The following is a 17,493-nucleotide window of genomic DNA, read 5'->3' as shown; positions in this document are numbered from 1 at the left end:
CGGTGCATAATGGTGAAGCTCAGGCAATGCAGAATCATCAAATGTCTTCTGAATTCCCAAAAGGAATCAAATAAAAATTAAATTACATCTGCTTAATTCACTTTTAATGTATCTTCTTAGAGTCTTCTGAATCTTTTTAAAAATTGACAGTGAGTGAGTGAAATGAAGAACTCATTTAGGGACTTCCCTGATAGCCCAGTAATAGGGAATCTGCCTAGCAACATGGGATGCAGGTTCGATCCCTGGTCCCAGAAGAGATTCCACATGCTGCAGGGCAATTAAGCCTGCAGTGCACAGCTAGACTCAATGCAGCCAAATAAGTAAATAAATACTTATTTTACAAAACTCATTTAACTGGAATGTTGATGTAAATAGCTCCATTCCCTAATGACTCATGTTTTACAACCTTATATACAAAGTTCTGCACCAGGGCTGAAAGAGAATTCCTTTTGGCAGCAAGCCAGAGGCCTGGGTTAGTGGCAGGAAGCCTGGAATGTGTTTTTCTGTGTTGGTGATAAGCTGTTCTTACTCTTAATGATGGCTGGTTCTCTTCTCTGCTGCTGCTGCTAAGTCGCTTCAGTCATGTCTGACCCTGTGCGACCCCATAGACAGCAGCCCAACAGGCTCCCCCGTCCCTGGGATTCTCCAGGCAAGAATACTGGAGTGGGTTGCCATTTCCTTCTCCAATGCATGAAAGTGAAAAGTGAAAGTGAAGTCACTCAGTCGTGTCCGACTCTTAGCGACCCCATGGACTGCAGCCTACCAGGCTCCTTATCCATGGGATTTTCCAGGCAAGAGTACTGGAGTGGGGTGCCATTGCCTTCTCCGCTCTTCTCTCCCTACCTCCAATCTTAGTCAAAGACCTCCGTGCCTGTGGACTCCTTTTTCTCTCTGCTGACCAGTGAGCGAGTGGCGAAGCAGTTCCCAGTGATGACTGAGGCCATAACTCAGATTCAGGCTAAAGGCCTTCAGATTGCAGTCTTGAGCAATAATTTTTATCTTCCCAATGGGAAGAGCTTTTTGCCCCTGGACTGGAAACAATTTGATGTGGTAAGCTGACAGGCAGAGGATGAGATGGCTGGATGGCATCACTGACTCGATGGATGTGAGTCTGAGTGAACTCCGGGAGGCCTGGCGTGCTGCAATTCATGGGGTCGCAAAGAGTCAGACACGACTGAGCGACTGAACTGAACTGAACTGAAGCTGACAGGGATCCAAAACAATCTGAATCAAGTCTCTGTCTTTACTTTAGGATGTAGCATTAATGCTGCCTCTCAGTAGGTCTTGAGTGGATGGGACGGTTATTCACACAGTTGACTGAGTTAGGATTAGACAGATAGGTGGGAAAGAGGACTTGCAAAGTATCACTGAGCTGTGAACAAGGTCATTTATGGGCTTTGATAACTGGGTGAAACCTCACCTTCAGAGATTCTCTTTCATTCTGGACTTGAACCTTAGTCATTAGATAACACATGCACTTTATCAGCCCTTACCCTTTGACCTTTTCAAAGACCAACCCTCTTGCCCTCTATTTCTATGGCATTCATCCTTAGACCAGTGCTGTGCAAACAAACTTACTGCAGCAAAGGAAATGTCTAGTATGGTTGCTACTATCATACATGACTGTTAAATGCTTGAAATGTGGCTAGTGGCCCTGAGATGCTGAATTCTATTTCATTGCAACTCAAATGTAAATCATCCCACCATATGAGACAGTGCATAAAGGACTAGACTATCAAAGTACCTGAGAAGACTGTGAGTCAGGAGATGGTCTTCTGTGCCAGGAGGTTACTTCTGTGAAAGACTCTCCATTTTCCTAAAAGGAAGTATATGATTATTCTGGGACAAATAGGAATTATTGATAGATGACTGGCTTAAACTTCATTCAGTCAGAAAACACATTCTTACACAGCAGTGGCTGTGTGCTGCGCACTGGCTAGGTGTGAAGGGCTACTGTGTTCAATGTGACTGACATAAGCCCTGCCCTCTGGAATATATGTTTGCCACATTTTAGGTGGTCAGTTGCCACATGTGGCTAGTGGCTACTATGTCAGACTGGGAAGTATAGCATTTCCGTGATTATAGAAAATTCTGTTGGATAGTGCTATTTTAGAACATGAAATCTAGTTGGATGACAGGCACAAATATGGGAGATTAAGCACCCAACCTAATACTCTTTTTCACCTCCCACTTCCTCATTCCTCCTTGTGCACAGCCCGCTGAAGTAGAGTCTCTTCCCTGTACATCCCTGCCTGGCTCCTTACCCACTTCAATTCTTGGTTTTCTGGCTTGTCCCCAGCACAACCCTCCTACAATCACCCTTCCCTTTAGGGGCTCAGGGACCTCAGCCAGATTTGAACCCTGTCTCTGCAGCTTGCTATGGGCAGTAGCTTTGATTCCCTGAACTGTAGTTTCTCCATCTGTAGTTCATAAACAGCAGTTTTGTTTAGGGTGGCTATGTGGATCCCTCAGCATAATACATGCAAAGCACTTTACAGAGTGCCTGGCAGGTAAGTATTCAATACACTCTGATTATTTTCAGAGATTGCTCCCCTCCAGTACGGCTATGGGGATAAATAACTTGGCCAGGCTCACACTGGGCCTTTTTACTATTTAAGGACTTGTGAGCTTCTTTAACACAATGGACTTCATTCAGACTTCACAGACTCCCTGGCATGTGCTTTCCAGCAGCTTTTCTGATGAGTTTTCATAATTTTGTTCTGCAAGAGACCTAGTCTGCAAGAGACCTAGAGTGTTGAAAATCCTTTTTCTGAAGAACATGGTTTATGTTTTTGTTTTCTAAAGCTATAAGATGAAAAAAAATTTTTTTTGATGGGGTAAAGATAGTATAACCACTCCTATGATCTGTGTCATCACTGGGGGCTGTTCCTGACCTCTTCAATGTTATAGGAATATCAGATCAGATCAGATCAGTCGCTCAGTAGTGTCCGACTCTTTGCGACCCCATGAATCACAGCACGCCAGGCCTCCCTGTCCATCACCAACTCCCGGACTTCACTCAGACTCACGTCCATCGAGTCAGTGATGCCATCCAGCCATCTCATCCTCTGTCGTCCCCCTCTCCTCCTGCCCCCAATCCCTCCCAGCATCAGAGTCTTTTCCAATGAGTCAACTCTTCACATGAGGTGGCCAAAGTACTGGAGTTTCAGCTTTAGCATCATTTCTTCCAAAGAAATCCCAGGGCTGATCTCCTTCAGAATGGACTGGTTGGATCTCCTTGCAGTCCAAGGGACTCTCAAGAGTCTTCTCCAACACCACAGTTCAAAAGCATCAATTCCTCGGTGCTCAGCCTTCTTCACAGTCCAACTCTCACATCCATACATGACCACAGGAAAAACCATAGCCTTGACTAGACGAACCTTTGTTGGCAAAGTTATGTCTCTGCTTTTGAATATGCTATCTAGGTTGGTCATAACTTTCCTTCCAAGGAGTAAGTGTCTTTTAATTTCATGGCTGCAGTCACCATCTGCAGTGATTTTGGAGCCCCCAAAAATAAAGTCTGACACTGTTTCCAGTGTTTCCTCATCTATTTCCCATGAAGTGATGGGACCGGATGCTATGATCTTTGTTTTCTGAGTGTTGAGCTTTAAGCCAACTTTTTCACTCTCCACTTTCACTTTCATCAAGAGGCTTTTTAGTTCCTCTTCACTTTCTGCCATAAGGGTGGTGTCATCTGCATATCTGAGGTTATTGATATTTCTCCTGCCAATCTTGATTCCAGCTTGTGTTTCTTCCAGCTCAGCGTTTCTCATGATGTACTCTGCATGTAAGTTAAATAAGCAGGGTGACAATATACAGCCTTGACGTACTCCTTTTCCTATTTGCAACCAGTCTGTTGTTCCACGTCCAGTTCTAACTGTTGCTTCCTGACCTGCATACAGGTTTCTCAAGAGGCAGATCAGGTGGTCTGGTATTCCCATCTCTTTCAGAATTTTCCACAGTTTATTGTGATTCATACAGTCAAAGGCTTTGGCATAGTCAATAAAGCAGAAATAGATGTTTTTCTGGAACTCTCTTGCTTTTTCCATGATCCAATGGATGTTGGCAATTTGATCTCTGGTTCCTCTGCCTTTTCTAAAACCAGCTTGAACATCAGGAAGTTCACGGTTCACATATTGCTGAAGCCTGGCTTGAAGAATTTTGAGCATTACTTTACTAGTGTTTGAAATGAGTGCAATTGTGTGGTAGTTTGAGCATTCTTTGGCATTGCCTTTCTTTGGGATTGGAATGAAAACTGACCTTTTCCAGTCCTGTGGCCACTGCTGAGTTTTCCAAATTTGCTGGCATATTGAGTGCAGCACTTTCACAGCATCATCTTTCAGGATTTGGAATAGCTCAACTGGAATTCCATCACCTCCACTAGCTTTGTTCATAGTGATGCTTTCTAAGGCCCACTTGACTTCACATTCCAGGATGTCTGGCTCTAGGTCAGTGATCACACCATCATGATTATCTGGGTCGTGAAGATCTTTTTTGTACAGTTTTCTGTGTATTCTTGCCATCTCTTCTTAATATCTTCTGCTTCTGTTAGGTCCATAACATTTCTGTCCTTTATCGAGCCTATCTTTGCATGAAATGTTCCTTTGGTATCTATGATTTTCTTGAAGAGATCTCTAGTCTTTCCCATTCTGTTGTTTTCCTCTATTTCTTTGCATTGATCACTGAAGAAGGCTTTCTTATCTCTTCTTGCTATTCTTTGGAATTCTGCATTCAGATGTTTATATCTTTCCTTTTCTCCTTTGCTTTTTGCTTCTCTTCTTTTCACAGCTATTTGTAAGGCCTCCTCAGACAGCCATTTTGCTTTTTTGCATTTCTTTTCCATGGCGATGGTCTTGATCCCTGTCTCCTGTACAATGTCACGAACCTCATTCCATAGCTCATCAGGCACTCTATCTATCAGATCTAGGCCCTTAAATCTATTTCTCACTTCCACTGTATAATCATAAGGGATTTGATTTAGGTCATACCTGAATGGTCTAGTGGTTTTCCCTACTTTCTTCAATTTAAGTCTGAATTTGGCAATAAGGAGTTCATGGTCTGAGCCACAGTCAGCTCCTGGTCTTGTTTTTGCTGACTGTATAGAGTTTCTCCATCTTTGGCTGCAAAGAATATAGTCAATCTGATTTCGGTGTTGACCATCTGGTGATGTCCATGTGTAGAGTCTTCTCTTGTGTTGTTGGAAGAGGGTGTTTGTTATGACCAGTGCACTTTCTTGGCAAAACTCTATTACTCTTTGCCCTGCTTCATTCCGTATTCCAAGGCCAAATTTGCCTGGTACTCCAGGTGTTTCTTGACTTCCTACTTTTGCATTCCAGTCCCCTATAATGAAAAGGACATCTTTTTTGGGTGTTAGTTCTAAAAGGTCTTGTACGTCTTCATAGAACCATTCAACTTCAGCTTCTTCAGTGTTACTGGTTGGGGCATAGACTTGGATTACTATGATATTGAATGGTTTGCCTTGGAAACGAACAGAGATCATTCTGTCGTTTTTGAGATTGCATCCAAGTACTGCATTTTGGACTCTTCTGTTGACCATGATGGCTACTCCATTTCTTCTGAGGGATTCTTGCCTGCAGTAGTAGATATAATGGTCATCTGAGTTAAATTCACCCATTCCAGTCCATTTCAGTTCACTGATTCCTAGAATGTCGACATTCACTCTTGCCATCTCTTGTTTGACCACTTCCAATTTGCCTTGATTCATGGACCTGACATTCCAGGTTCCTATGCCATATTGCTTCCTATGCAATATCGGACCTTGCTTCTATCACCAGTCACATCCACAGCTGGGTATTGTTTTTGCTTTGGCTCCATCCCTTCATTCTTTCTGGAGTTATTTCTCCACTGATCTCCAGTAGCATATTGGGCACCTACTGACCTGGGGAGTTTCTCTTTCAGTATCCTATCATTTTGCCTTTTCATACTGTTCATGGGGTTCTCAAGGCAAGAATACTGAAGTGGTTTGCCATTCCCTTCTCCAGTGGACCACATTCTGTCAGGTCTCTCCACCATGACCCAAATGGTCCACATCAAAAAAGTCTTTTTAAAAAAGTTCTTTAAAAAAGAAAGGAACCATGTTTCTGCCATTGAGGATCTCTTTGGTGTCAGCCCTTCTGTGGAGTTTATCTGTCTAGGTTGAGTATAGCTGTTTGTTTTTCACTTCTGAAATATGGACATTAAAGTCTTCTTTTATAACAGTAAACACTGCTTTCTTTTTGAGAAAACCGTAGAATACTTTCCCTAAATCTGAAATGTGCAGCTTTTCTTTTGTCCTGTGCAACCACAATACCTAGTTTTGGAACGCATTCCAGTTGCACTAAGTTTCCCAGCTACTGTTAAGATGGATCTTAAGTCGCTTAAGTGAAGTCACTCAGTTGTGTCTGACTCTTCGCGACCCCATGGACAGTAGACAACCAGGCTTCTCCGTCCATGGGATTTTCCAGGCAAGAATACTGGAGCGGGTTGCCATTTCCTTCTGCTGGGGATCTTCCCGACCCAGGGATAGAACCCGGGTCTCCTGCATTGTAGGCAGACGCTTTACTGTCTGAGGATAGGTAAGATGGCTATCAGTGTTTCCAGTTTCCTGAAGACGAACCTGCAGTCCCTCATGGCCTCAGTGCTGGTACAAGGTCACTCACCATGTCTGAACAAGAACTTTGGTTTTCTGAGTCTTCCCTCAGGTTGCATCCCAGTATTTCCAAATCACTCCAGTTAAAAAAGCAACATCATTTTATATCATGACACTCTTATTTGTTATAACAAACCTCCACTGTCTTTTTTCTGCTCTTCTTTTCAAAAAAACATACCAGGGTATACCCGGGAACACCACTTTTAGGGACATTTATCTCTCCTTCCTGCCCCTCCCTCAGGTCGTAGAATCCTGCCTGGAAGGTGTCTGCAAGCCAGATCCCAGGATGTATAAGCTGTGCTTGGAGCAGCTCGGCTGGCAGCCTTCTGAGTCCATCTTTCTTGATGATCTTGGACCAAATCTAAAAGCAGCTGTCGGCCTTGGTATTCACACCATTAAGGTAATGGTCACTGTTTTTTGAACCCCTTTGTGCTTCAGGCACTAGTGTAAGTATGCTTCAGACAATTGTGTAAGTATTTCTTTTTACAAAAATTTATTTATTTTATTTTTGGCTGTGCTGAGTCTTTGTTGCTGTATGTGGACTTTCTCTAGTTGCCGTGAGAAGGGGCTAATCTTCATTGCCATGCAGGGGCTTCTGATCCTGTTGTGGAGCGTGGGCTCTAGGCACGCAGGCTTTGGTAGCTACAGCATGTGGGCTCAGTATTTGTGGCTCCCCGGCTCTAGAACACAAGCTCAGTAGTTGTGCTGCACCAGCTTAGTTGCTCTAAGGCATGTGGAATCCTCCCAGACCAGGGATCGAACCTGTGTCCCCTGTATTGGCAGGCAGATTCTTACCCATCGTACCACCAGGGAGTCCTAGTGTAAGCATTTCTGTGCAGTCCTCTTACACTCAAGAGTCAGAGTTGCCTCTGGTGGTTTTTGTCCTTGCTGCCACAGTCTTTTTACCTTTTAATTAGGAAATTTAGGTGATTAGTCACTTGTATTTTCAATAAGAAGTAAGACACACACATACTAAGAAGGCAGTCAAGAAAAAGTCACACAGGGAGGTGAATGGCAGACTTAAGATGGTTCAGGTGACAGGTTGATCTGGTGATGCTGTTTCGGGTGGGGACCCAGAAGCTACCAGCACCCGGACCACCCCAGTGCTTTGAAGCAGGAGAAACCATGTGAGAAGCGGTCTCCATCCAGCTTTCTACATTTGGGTTTTCATTATTAACTGGTCCATAGGGACACAGTGGACACTACAGTACAATATTCTGTCCTCCTGGCAAAAGGGAGTATCATGGACATTTAACCGTCACTCTTCCCAGCAGATAAGAAAGATTAACGTGGTTAGGTAGTAAATGGAAGGAGGAAACTCATTCTGAGGCTTTCTCATCAGCTGACTTTCTGGCTCCCAAGTCTTTGCTCAGGCTATTAAAAAATATTTCTCTCTAAAAAAGTACCCTCTTAGAGAAAAGGCAAGAGGAGAGGTCAGGGTTGTCTGGGGATCCATGCTCAGTATTCTCTTTGAAACCAGGTCGATGACCCAGAGTCTGCAGTAAAGGAATCAGAAACTCTTTTAGGATTTCCATTGAGAATGGCTGTTCCAAACATTCGCCTTGTGAGAAAGATGATGGATATTCCCAAAGACTCCTTGGAGAAGGACCTCAAAGACTTACTGGGGCCCCAAGTCACAGGTAGTTAAGTCTCTGCATTTTGGTAGAGGCTAGGCTTTCAGCCTGGCTCTCACATTCTATCCTGGTGGAATATGCTGGAGATAAAGATGCCACGTGGTGAAGAAAATAGCCATTGGGCCCTGCAGACCCGGGTGCTGCTCTGTTTTGCTTGGGAAGAAGCACTGACCTCCTTTGCTACGGGTCCCCAGAGCGTACTTGGCCCTTGTTCCACGTGAGACTGTGGCATGGCAGCAGTCACCTGCAAACAGCTGTCCTGGGGGAGAAGAACTTGCAGTATGTACCTAGGGTGTTTGGGTCTTTCTGATATTTTTGAGATGACAGCTTATTTTGTGAAGGTGACTTAAAAGTTGCAGGAGTTTAAATGAGAACATGTGTCTCCATCTCTTCATAGGTTGCTCTCTCATTTTTCACATTCCACCCTCAGAAAAACAGGTGATTCATGAGCTTTTGAAGAAACTTCTACCTGGGCATAAAATTTGGCCTCCTGTTTGATCCTTGAAAGTTCTCTTTCTTTGCATGTAGCTTCATGTGAGGATATTTTCTAGTGATCAGATTGTTCCTAGAGCCTCTACAGAGCTGAGGGACCATTTTGAATCAGACCAGAGTTTGGGTAAACTCCGGGAGTTGGTGATGGACAGGGAGGCCTGGCGTGCTGCAGTCTATAGGGTCGCAAAGAGTCGGACACAACTGAGCAACTGAACTGAACTGAGCTGAGCCAATTCAGACAAACTCCCATTTCCTGCTCCTTTGACCAAGTGAAACAAATCTGTGTGTAGAGTTCATATCATTCTAAGACTAGGGTTAATTAGGCTGTTTCTGCAAGGGAGCCTCAGAGTTTAATCTTTGTGGCGGGAAATCACATCTCCCCAAAGCTGCTGTGGTTTGAGCTGTAGGCCTCTGCATAGCTCCTTTCAGCTGTCACACCAGTGTCAGGTGTGGTGTGGCTGAGTATGGGGTGAGGGACACACAAGGGCACTTTTCATCCTTGGCTTAAAGCATTCCAGTTAGCAAGATGGGTTGCCATGACTGCGCTTGTGGTTGATAAACAGAACTATAAAGCTTTTCTGTACAGTGCAGGAGTTGGCAAGACGGACAAAATTGGATACCTGTGAAAGTGAAAATTGTTGTGGTGTAAATCCAGTGGCCTTTGCCACACTGCAGCGTGACATTCTGGACTGAAGCTGGGGTGGGGGGTATGCCTGGGATGCAGTCATGTCTGGTACCCAGGGAGGAGATGCTTTCCTTACAGTGCATTCCAAATCAGGATGCTCTGTGTCCATGTACAATACTCCTTAGAAAGAAAGAATCTCTGTCCACATCTGTCCTCCAGAGCTGGTTTGAGTTTTCCTTCCTTTCAAACTTACAGGCCCATTGGAATTCCTTCAGTTTGATCACGGGCAGTCAAATCCCACCTACTATGTCAAGCTGGCTAACCATCAGCTGGTTCTGAGGAAGAAACCCCCCGGGACACTTCTTCCATCTGTGCATGCAGTAGAGAGGGAGTTCGGGTAAATTCTCAGGGTGTGTGTGTGGGGTGGGGTGTGCTCTCTGTCTCCAGCCTCCACAGCCCCACACCTGGGCTGGCAAGTCAGTGCCCCATCAAAGTGCCTTGAGACATTTAAAATTACAAATATGACTTTCCAAAATTATTTTAGATAAGAACATGTCACCTAATTTTATTCAGGAGATTGTTTTTTCTCTTTTCTCTGTCTAAACCACTAGGAGGCTAGAAATTCTTGGAATTCTGTTAGTGGAGCTTTAGCCCAAAGAAGCATGGCCTTTAATTGACAGTTATTGAAACTGGGGGATTCATTATGTGAATACCTCTACTTTTTAAAAAAAACTGAAGTATAGTTGATTTACTTGTGTTAGTTTTTGGTGTACAGCAAAGTCATTCAGTTATTCAGTGTATATATACACACACATAGGTATTTTTTATGCAGTTTATTTACTTATTTTATATTTTTGGCTGTACTGGGTCTTCGTTGTGGCGCACGGGCTCTTCATTGCAGTGGCTTCTTCTGTTGCAGAGCATGAGCTCTATCTACGGCACGTGAGCTTCCGTAGTTCTGGGGTGCGGGTCTAATTACTCTGAGGCATGTGAGATCTTAGTTCTTGGACCAGGGATGGAACCCCTGTCCCTTGAGTTGGCAGGCAGATTCTTAACCACTGGACCACTAGGCAAGTCCCTAAAGAATGTCTCTTATAAACAGTACCTATTAGGTCTTGTGTTTCTATCTGGTAGGACAATTTTCATCTTTTAATCAGAATGTTTACTCTATTAAATTTAATGTAATTATCAGTATGTTTGACTTAGGTCTGTAAATGAACCATTTTTTGTTTGTCTCATTTTTTTGTTCTCCTTGCCTTCTTTGGTCAATTGAATTTTTTTTAAGAGTTCCATTTTAATTTATGCATTTATTAATTTTTAAATCAGAAAAATAATTTCAAGAAAATTTCATCACTTCACACAGAAGTTCATTCATTTTTCTTGGCAGGATGATGGAAGCCCTTGTAAATGCTGGAGCCCATATGCCCAAAGTTCTTCACCTCGGTGAAGAGTCAAGGTAATGTCCAGATTTACTTTTTATGTTGTATACTCAAGGTACAGAAGAGAAAAGCCCATATAATAACTCTAATTTCAGTTTTCTAGAGTAAAGAAAAATAAAATTTGGATAGAAAAGAGATTTTATAGGAACCTCCTGTTTGGTAGAAAACATCTTTTTTTTTTTAAACATTCTAGACACCAATACAGTATACTAACGCATATATATGGAATTTAGAAAGATGGTAACAATAACCCTGTATACGAGACAGCAAAAGAGACACTGATGTATAGAACAGTCTTTTGGACTCTGTGGGAGAGGGAGAGGATGAGATAATTTGGGAGAATGGCATTGAAATATATATAATATCATATATGAAACGAGTTGCCAGTCCAGGTTCGATGCACGATACTGGATGCTTGGGGCTGGTGCACTGGGACGACCCAGAGGGATGGTATGGGGAGGGAGGAGGGAGGAGGGTTCAGGATGGGGAACACGTGTATGCCTGTGGCCGATTCATTTCGATATATGGCAGAACCAATACAATATTGTAAAGTTTAAAAATAAAATAAAATTAAAAAAAAATTCTAGAAATATATTTCCATCAAGTTGCATGTTGTTTGTTTTTCTTTGTTTTTTTTTTTTTTTATTGTGGCTTTCTAAACTTCTAAAGTTGCTTTGTAATATGCTTTTAAAAATAATTTTATTGATTAATTTTTGGCTGCGCAGGATCTTCATTGCTGCACGCGGTCTTTCTTTAGTTGCAGAGAGCAGGAGCTGCTCTCTAGTTGCGGTACACAGGCTTCTCACTGCGATATCTTCTCTTGTTGTGGACCACAGGGTCTAGGGAGCGGGCTTCAGTAGTTGGGTCTCTCAGGCCCCAGAGCATGTAAGCTTCAGTAGTTCTGGTACACGGGCTTGACTGCCCCATGGCATGTGGCATCTTCCAGGACCAGGGATCGAACCCATGTCCCCTTCATTGGCAGGCAGATTCTTAACCACTGCACCACCAGGGAAGTCCCTGTAATATGCTTTTTAAGTCTGTGTCTTTTTTCTCAATTTTTAAATTATGAAAAATGCAAAACTTACAGTGTAGTTGAAAGAAGAAAAAAATAGCATAATAAGCACCCACTTACACTTCAGCTAGATGGAAACATTGTTAACATTTTGCCATATTTGCTTTCTATATATGTGTATGTATGTATGTAAGTGTATTTTATATATATAAAATATTATAGAAATAGTAATAATTATATAACAATATAATTTTATAAGATAATATTGTCTTATAACATTTAATAATTTTGTTAAATAATTATAAAGGATTATTTTGTAAACAAATATATATATGTATGCATATATATACATATATATTTTTGTTTTTGTTTTTATATATATTTAATTTTTTTTGCTGTGGTGTATGGCATGTGGGATCTTAGTTCCCTGACCAGGGATCAGACCTGTGCCCCCTGCATTAGGAACGTGGACTTTTAATCACTGGACCATCAAGGAGGTCCCAATAAGTATCTTTTTAATAAATGTATATAAATAAGATTGGACCTTTAGAAGTAAGCTGGAGGCAGCATACATCTCCTAAAAATAAAGATATTTTCTTTCATAGCAGTATTACACTTAAGATAATTAAAAAGAATTGTATAACTTAATATCTTATCCATGTTCAAGTCACGATAAACAGTCCTAATGGTAGAATTTTCAAAACAACTTTTTAGAGTACTAAGCTGATTTCTAGGAATGATGAAGAGATGGATTAACGACATTTTGTATGCCATTCAAACCACTGAATAATGATGAAATTATATCTAACGGGAAGGGATACTTATAGAATCTTCACTGGAGCCAGACACATTCCAGACACTCCATATATAAATTGTCTCCCTTAATTCTTATAACTTCCCCTTGAAGATTAAGAAAAACAAGCTCAGAGAGGTTTACTATGTTCCTCAGGATCACATTGCTAGGAAAGGCAGAGGTGGGACTTAAGCCTGGTTCTGTGTGACTCTGACCCCTTCTCAACAGCTGCTTTCCTATATTATCACATTTAATCCCATTCTGATACCTTCTACAAGTGGACCAAAGAGAAGAGAGGCATGTTGGCAAGGGAGTGTAAACAGGGATGTGTGTGTGTGTGTGTGTGTGTGTGTGTGGATTGGTTTGGAGAGGGAATACTTCTAACCTCTGCTTATATGCAGAAGAAAAAGGAAGTTTCCAGTACTCCCACCCAGCATTCAGAGCTTACACACAGGACAGAGCAGTGCCCTGAATAACGGCCTGCCACATCACAGGCCACTGAAACACCCTGCTTGTGTCCCTCCCAGCATCGTCGGCAACCCCTTCTATCCGATGGAATACTGCCCAGGCCTCATCAACAAAGACCCCTCTCCGCCAGGCTTGGAGCCCCACCAGAGGTGGGCCATCTATATTGCCATGAGCAGAGTCTTATGCAAGATTCACAGTGTGGACCTCAAGGCTGCGGGCCTGGAAGACTGTGGGAAACATGGTGAGCGCGGGGCCCCTTGTCTTCTGTGCTGATGTTTCCTCACTGGTCCTCTGCTTTCTGGATTTGGATGGTATCAAGGTCTTAACGCATCAGCCTTTGCTAATTGTGAGGTGGGCTTGTTAGTTTCCTACTTGGAAAGCCCGTTTCATTTTGTGGAGGTGTTGCTTACCTAGACATTTTGTCCAGGGATAAATACCTTCATGAACTACAGAATCTCTTCTCCCTGCAATTTTTATCTCACTTTATCATTTAAACCTTTCTTTTTTTCTGATACTGCCCAAAGGTAGTTAAGATACCTACTTTCTTCGTTTTCTGCCCCTTCCCATAAATATTCTTTTTAACAGGGATAGATTTTTAAAACGCCATTGTGCCAAATATTTGTTTATATAATTTGCTTCTACTTTTTTCTTTTCTTTTCTTTGTATCTCAATTTGAGTTCCTGCTCATTCTTGTGAGCATTTGTTATCATCAGGCTTTTTGCTTTCTTTTTTAAAAAATCAGATTTATTGAAGTGTATCATTTTATGAATTTTGACAAATGGACACGATTTGTAGGTTTGTTTGTTTTTGGCTGCATCGAGTAGCATAGAGAATCTTAGTTCGCTGACCAGGGATTGAACCCATATCCCCTGCAGTGGAAGCCTGGAGTCCTAACCACTGAACCGCAAGGAAATCCCCCACTAATACACATAATTTATAATCAACATCACAATTGTCCCTATACTTTTGCATGTTGAATCTTTATCGTGAGCCAAAAAATTGTACTTCTGCCCTGCAGAGTTCAAGATTTTCTAACTCTTGACCAGTTTGCATTCCAGTGGCTATGGGTAACTGCTCAGTCATGTCTGACTCCTTGCAACCACATGGACTGTAGCCCGCCAGGCTCCTCTGTCCATGGGATTTTTCAGGCAAGAGTACTGGAGTGGGTTGCCATTTCCTTCTCCAGGGGATCTTCCTGACCCCAGGGATTGAGCCTGTGTCCCCTGTGTCTTCTGCATTCAGGATTCTTTACCACTGAACGACCTGGGAAGCCCATGCATTCCTAACTGTGGTCGAAAAGAATCTGTCATCTAAGCTGTATTTTCTTCTTTCTCTGCTTTTAACCAAAACACCTTTGTTTTCTGTAGGATCATATTAAGGGCTGCAGTATGTGTTCAGTGTACATCAGCTTCCTGACATACTTGTACCAACTTACCTAAATCCTTTCACTCCATAGACACATGATCTGAATCCTCAAAACTCAAAATTTGAGACCCTTTGCTACCACAAAGCAGGCTTGCCAACTTCCAGCCCCAGTTGAGGGGGTTCTCCACACCTTCCAAGTACATCCAGACCCATATCATCCTCCCATATTTTAACCTGTTGACCAGAGTTACAAACTCTGTCAGTGTTGCCTCTGTTTGGTGGTCTCAATGGAAAATATTTACAATAAAACTTTTATTATTATTTATCTGAAATTCAAATTTAACTGAGTATTCTGTATTTTATCTAGGAGCCCTCAGTTCAGTTCAGTTCAGTCACTCAGTCGTGTCCGACTCTTTGCGACCCCATGAATCGCAGCACGCCAGGCCTCCCTGTCCATCACCAACTCCTGGAGTTCACCCAAACTCATGTCCATCGAGTCGGTGATGCCATCCAGCCATCTCATCCTCTGTCTAGGAGCCCTAGTTACTAGTAAAATGGCCAGTAGGCAAAGACAACAGATGTTGCCTATTTTGATCCATTATTTCAGGATGGAAAGAGCCCTGGACAAGAAGTCAGGTGCTGATTTGTGGGGTGACCTTGGGCAAGCCCCATTATTTTGTCATAGTTTTCTCAAGAGTAGAGGTTATGTAAAAAAGCCCTGCCTGCCCCCCTCACAGCACTGATGTGAAAAGCAAAGGAGATGGCAGCTGTCCCAGTGCTGTGAATGCAGATAAAGCCTGTCACATGAAGCAATGGGCAGTGTGACATCACATCCTGCAATGGAAAGAGAACAGTTTAAGGAGGACTCCCACGTGCTGAGTGGATCCTTTGCCTTTTAGTTTTAAAGTGCTTTTTACAGTGACCTATTAGTGTGACAGAGACAAAGTAGAAATATGGTGTCATTTTTTGTGACTCAGGACCAGCCTCCCAGGCTGTGTTTTCAGCCTGACAGCATAAAGCAGCTTCCTCAGATTTCACATTCACTGATCCAGCTAAAGGGGCATGAGATCTTCCTTTTCAAGAATCCTGCAATTTCTAGAGTTACGTCAGGAGCCCAGCTGCTGGGCAGGGCATTGGCTATATATAGCTAATCTGCCATCTGTGTAAAATGAGTATACTTAAAATTTGAATAAATATAAATGTTTGTTTGCTGAAGTGAAAAAAATCTCTGAAAGGACACCTAAGACTGGTCGTGTTGGTTGCCTTTGGGGAAATGATCTGAGTGGCTGAGCAAAGGGGTGGGAGAGCCTTTCCCACACCCCCTTTTGTCACTGTAATTCCAAGGCATGTGAATGTATCATTTGTTCAAGAGAACACATTTAAATTTTTTTAGGCACACAAAATGATCTAATCAAGGGGACTTTTGACAAAGATGCTTTAGGTCCAATCTCGTTATCACAAAGAACCTTTCCTTTCCTCTCTGCACAAGGACCTGCAGAGAGCATAATTCCCTTTTCTCATCCCAGAGGGCAGGCTGCTTTGGGGAGGAAGGGCATTAGTGCTTGGCAGACTTGCTCAGAACCAGTGGCCAACTGCAGAGACACAGGGACAGCTGCACCTGCTTCCCACGAGAAGGGAGTGCGCACAGCGCCAGGGGGGTGTGTGCATGGGGGGCGGAGGGACATCCTACATCCACGTAGGATATTAACCTGAGGGGCCCTTTCCACAAAGGTTCAGCTCCTGGTGGCTTTAGTATTTGATTTCTTAGGATAATTTTCAAACTTACAGAAACATTCACTAGTGCTGTGAATAACTATATGCCCATGACTGATTTTAACAATGATTGACTTTTGCCATGTCTGTTTATCTTTCTCTTTCTGCATCTATCTATTTGCATGATTAACAAAGTGGTACAGACCCTGACACTTGACTTTTAAGTGTTTCAGTATGCCTTCCTAATAATAAGAACATTTCACAGTACCATTTCACACCCAAGAAAACGCATCGTTTTCCCCAATATCTAAGACCCAGTCCATATTCAGATTTCCTCATTTTCCTCCTTATATCTTTTATAAGTGAGGTGGGTTTGTTTTTGGTTTGTTTTTTTTTAAGTCAGGATCTGATAAAGGAACCTAGAACAGTACCCCCTCTTTTTTTTTAAATGAATTTTTAAAGGGACCAAGTCAGTTGTCTTATGATTTGTCTTGATTATTACCTTATGGTCTCATTTACTACTTTGGACTTCTTGTAATTCCCAAAATTGAACTCTAGTTCTAAAGGGTTGATTTTACTTTGAGTTAAAACCTTTCATAGGGACTTCCCTGGTGGTCCAGTGGTTAAGAATCCACCGCAAATGAAGGGGCCACAGGTTTGATCCCTGTCCAGGAAGATCCCATGTGCCTCGGAGCAACTGAGCTCATGTGCCACAGCTACTGAGCCTGTGCTCTAGAGCCCAAGAACCTCAGCTACTAAGCCCGAGTGCCTGGAGCCCAAGGTCTGCAATGAGTAGCCACCGCAATGAGAAGCCCCGGCACTGCAACAAAGAGCAGCCCCTGCTTGCCACAAGTAGAGAAAGCCCACACAGAGCAACGAAGACCCAGCACAGCCATAAACAAGCAAATTAAATAAGTAAAGTGGTTCTTAAAGATTACTCGTTACAATAAAAAAAAAAAAAACCCAGCCCTGCTGGATTCTCCAAAGGACAGGTGACTGAGTACTCTGAGTGTGCAGTTCACTCCAGAGAAGGAGACCAGTCTCTCTATCCTTGACTTCAAGCTTCTGGGAAACATTTTTCTCTAGATGAGGGGTGAGGGCTTGGCTTAGCGCCATGGACCTGATATGTTGTCTATTAATAGTGATAGTAATTGTCATTTGACAACAACGACAGCCACAGTAATAACAGCCACAATTCACTGGGAAGCCTTCTGTGCCAGTGCTGTGTTTGGCTGTTATAATATGGACTTCGTACGGCCTTCACAGGGAGTATAGGTGTCAGTACGCTAATAGTACTGATGAA

General features: G+C 42.7%; 1 protein-coding gene across 4 annotated transcripts in view; it reads left to right on the top strand.

Moving 5' to 3' along the window:
- The first annotated feature begins 7,087 nt into the window (after window positions 1–7,087).
- Window positions 7,088–17,493, top strand: part of LOC102392001 (acyl-CoA dehydrogenase family member 10) — a 30,642-nt gene continuing 20,236 nt past the window's right edge. For 2 of the 4 annotated variants that reach the window (XM_044930196.1, XR_006545551.1), the window contains exons 1-4: window positions 7,089–8,289; window positions 9,656–9,797; window positions 10,788–10,856; window positions 13,172–13,353. In XM_044930196.1, the coding sequence (XP_044786131.1) occupies window positions 8,190–8,289; window positions 9,656–9,797; window positions 10,788–10,856; window positions 13,172–13,353 (493 nt within the window). In that variant the 5' untranslated portion in view covers window positions 7,089–8,189. Of the gene's footprint in view, window positions 8,290–9,655; window positions 9,798–10,787; window positions 10,857–13,171; window positions 13,354–17,493 lie in introns of all 4 variants that reach the window. The other 2 variants (XM_044930195.1, XM_025267079.2) reach the window with 2 other exon arrangements.

Source organism: Bubalus bubalis, chromosome 17 (assembly GCF_019923935.1).
Source record: "Bubalus bubalis isolate 160015118507 breed Murrah chromosome 17, NDDB_SH_1, whole genome shotgun sequence".
In the NCBI taxonomy this organism is placed as follows: domain Eukaryota; kingdom Metazoa; phylum Chordata; class Mammalia; order Artiodactyla; family Bovidae; genus Bubalus; species Bubalus bubalis.
The sequence above is the reverse complement of the archived record's forward strand: the minus strand, read 5'-3'. Positions and strand labels throughout refer to the sequence as shown.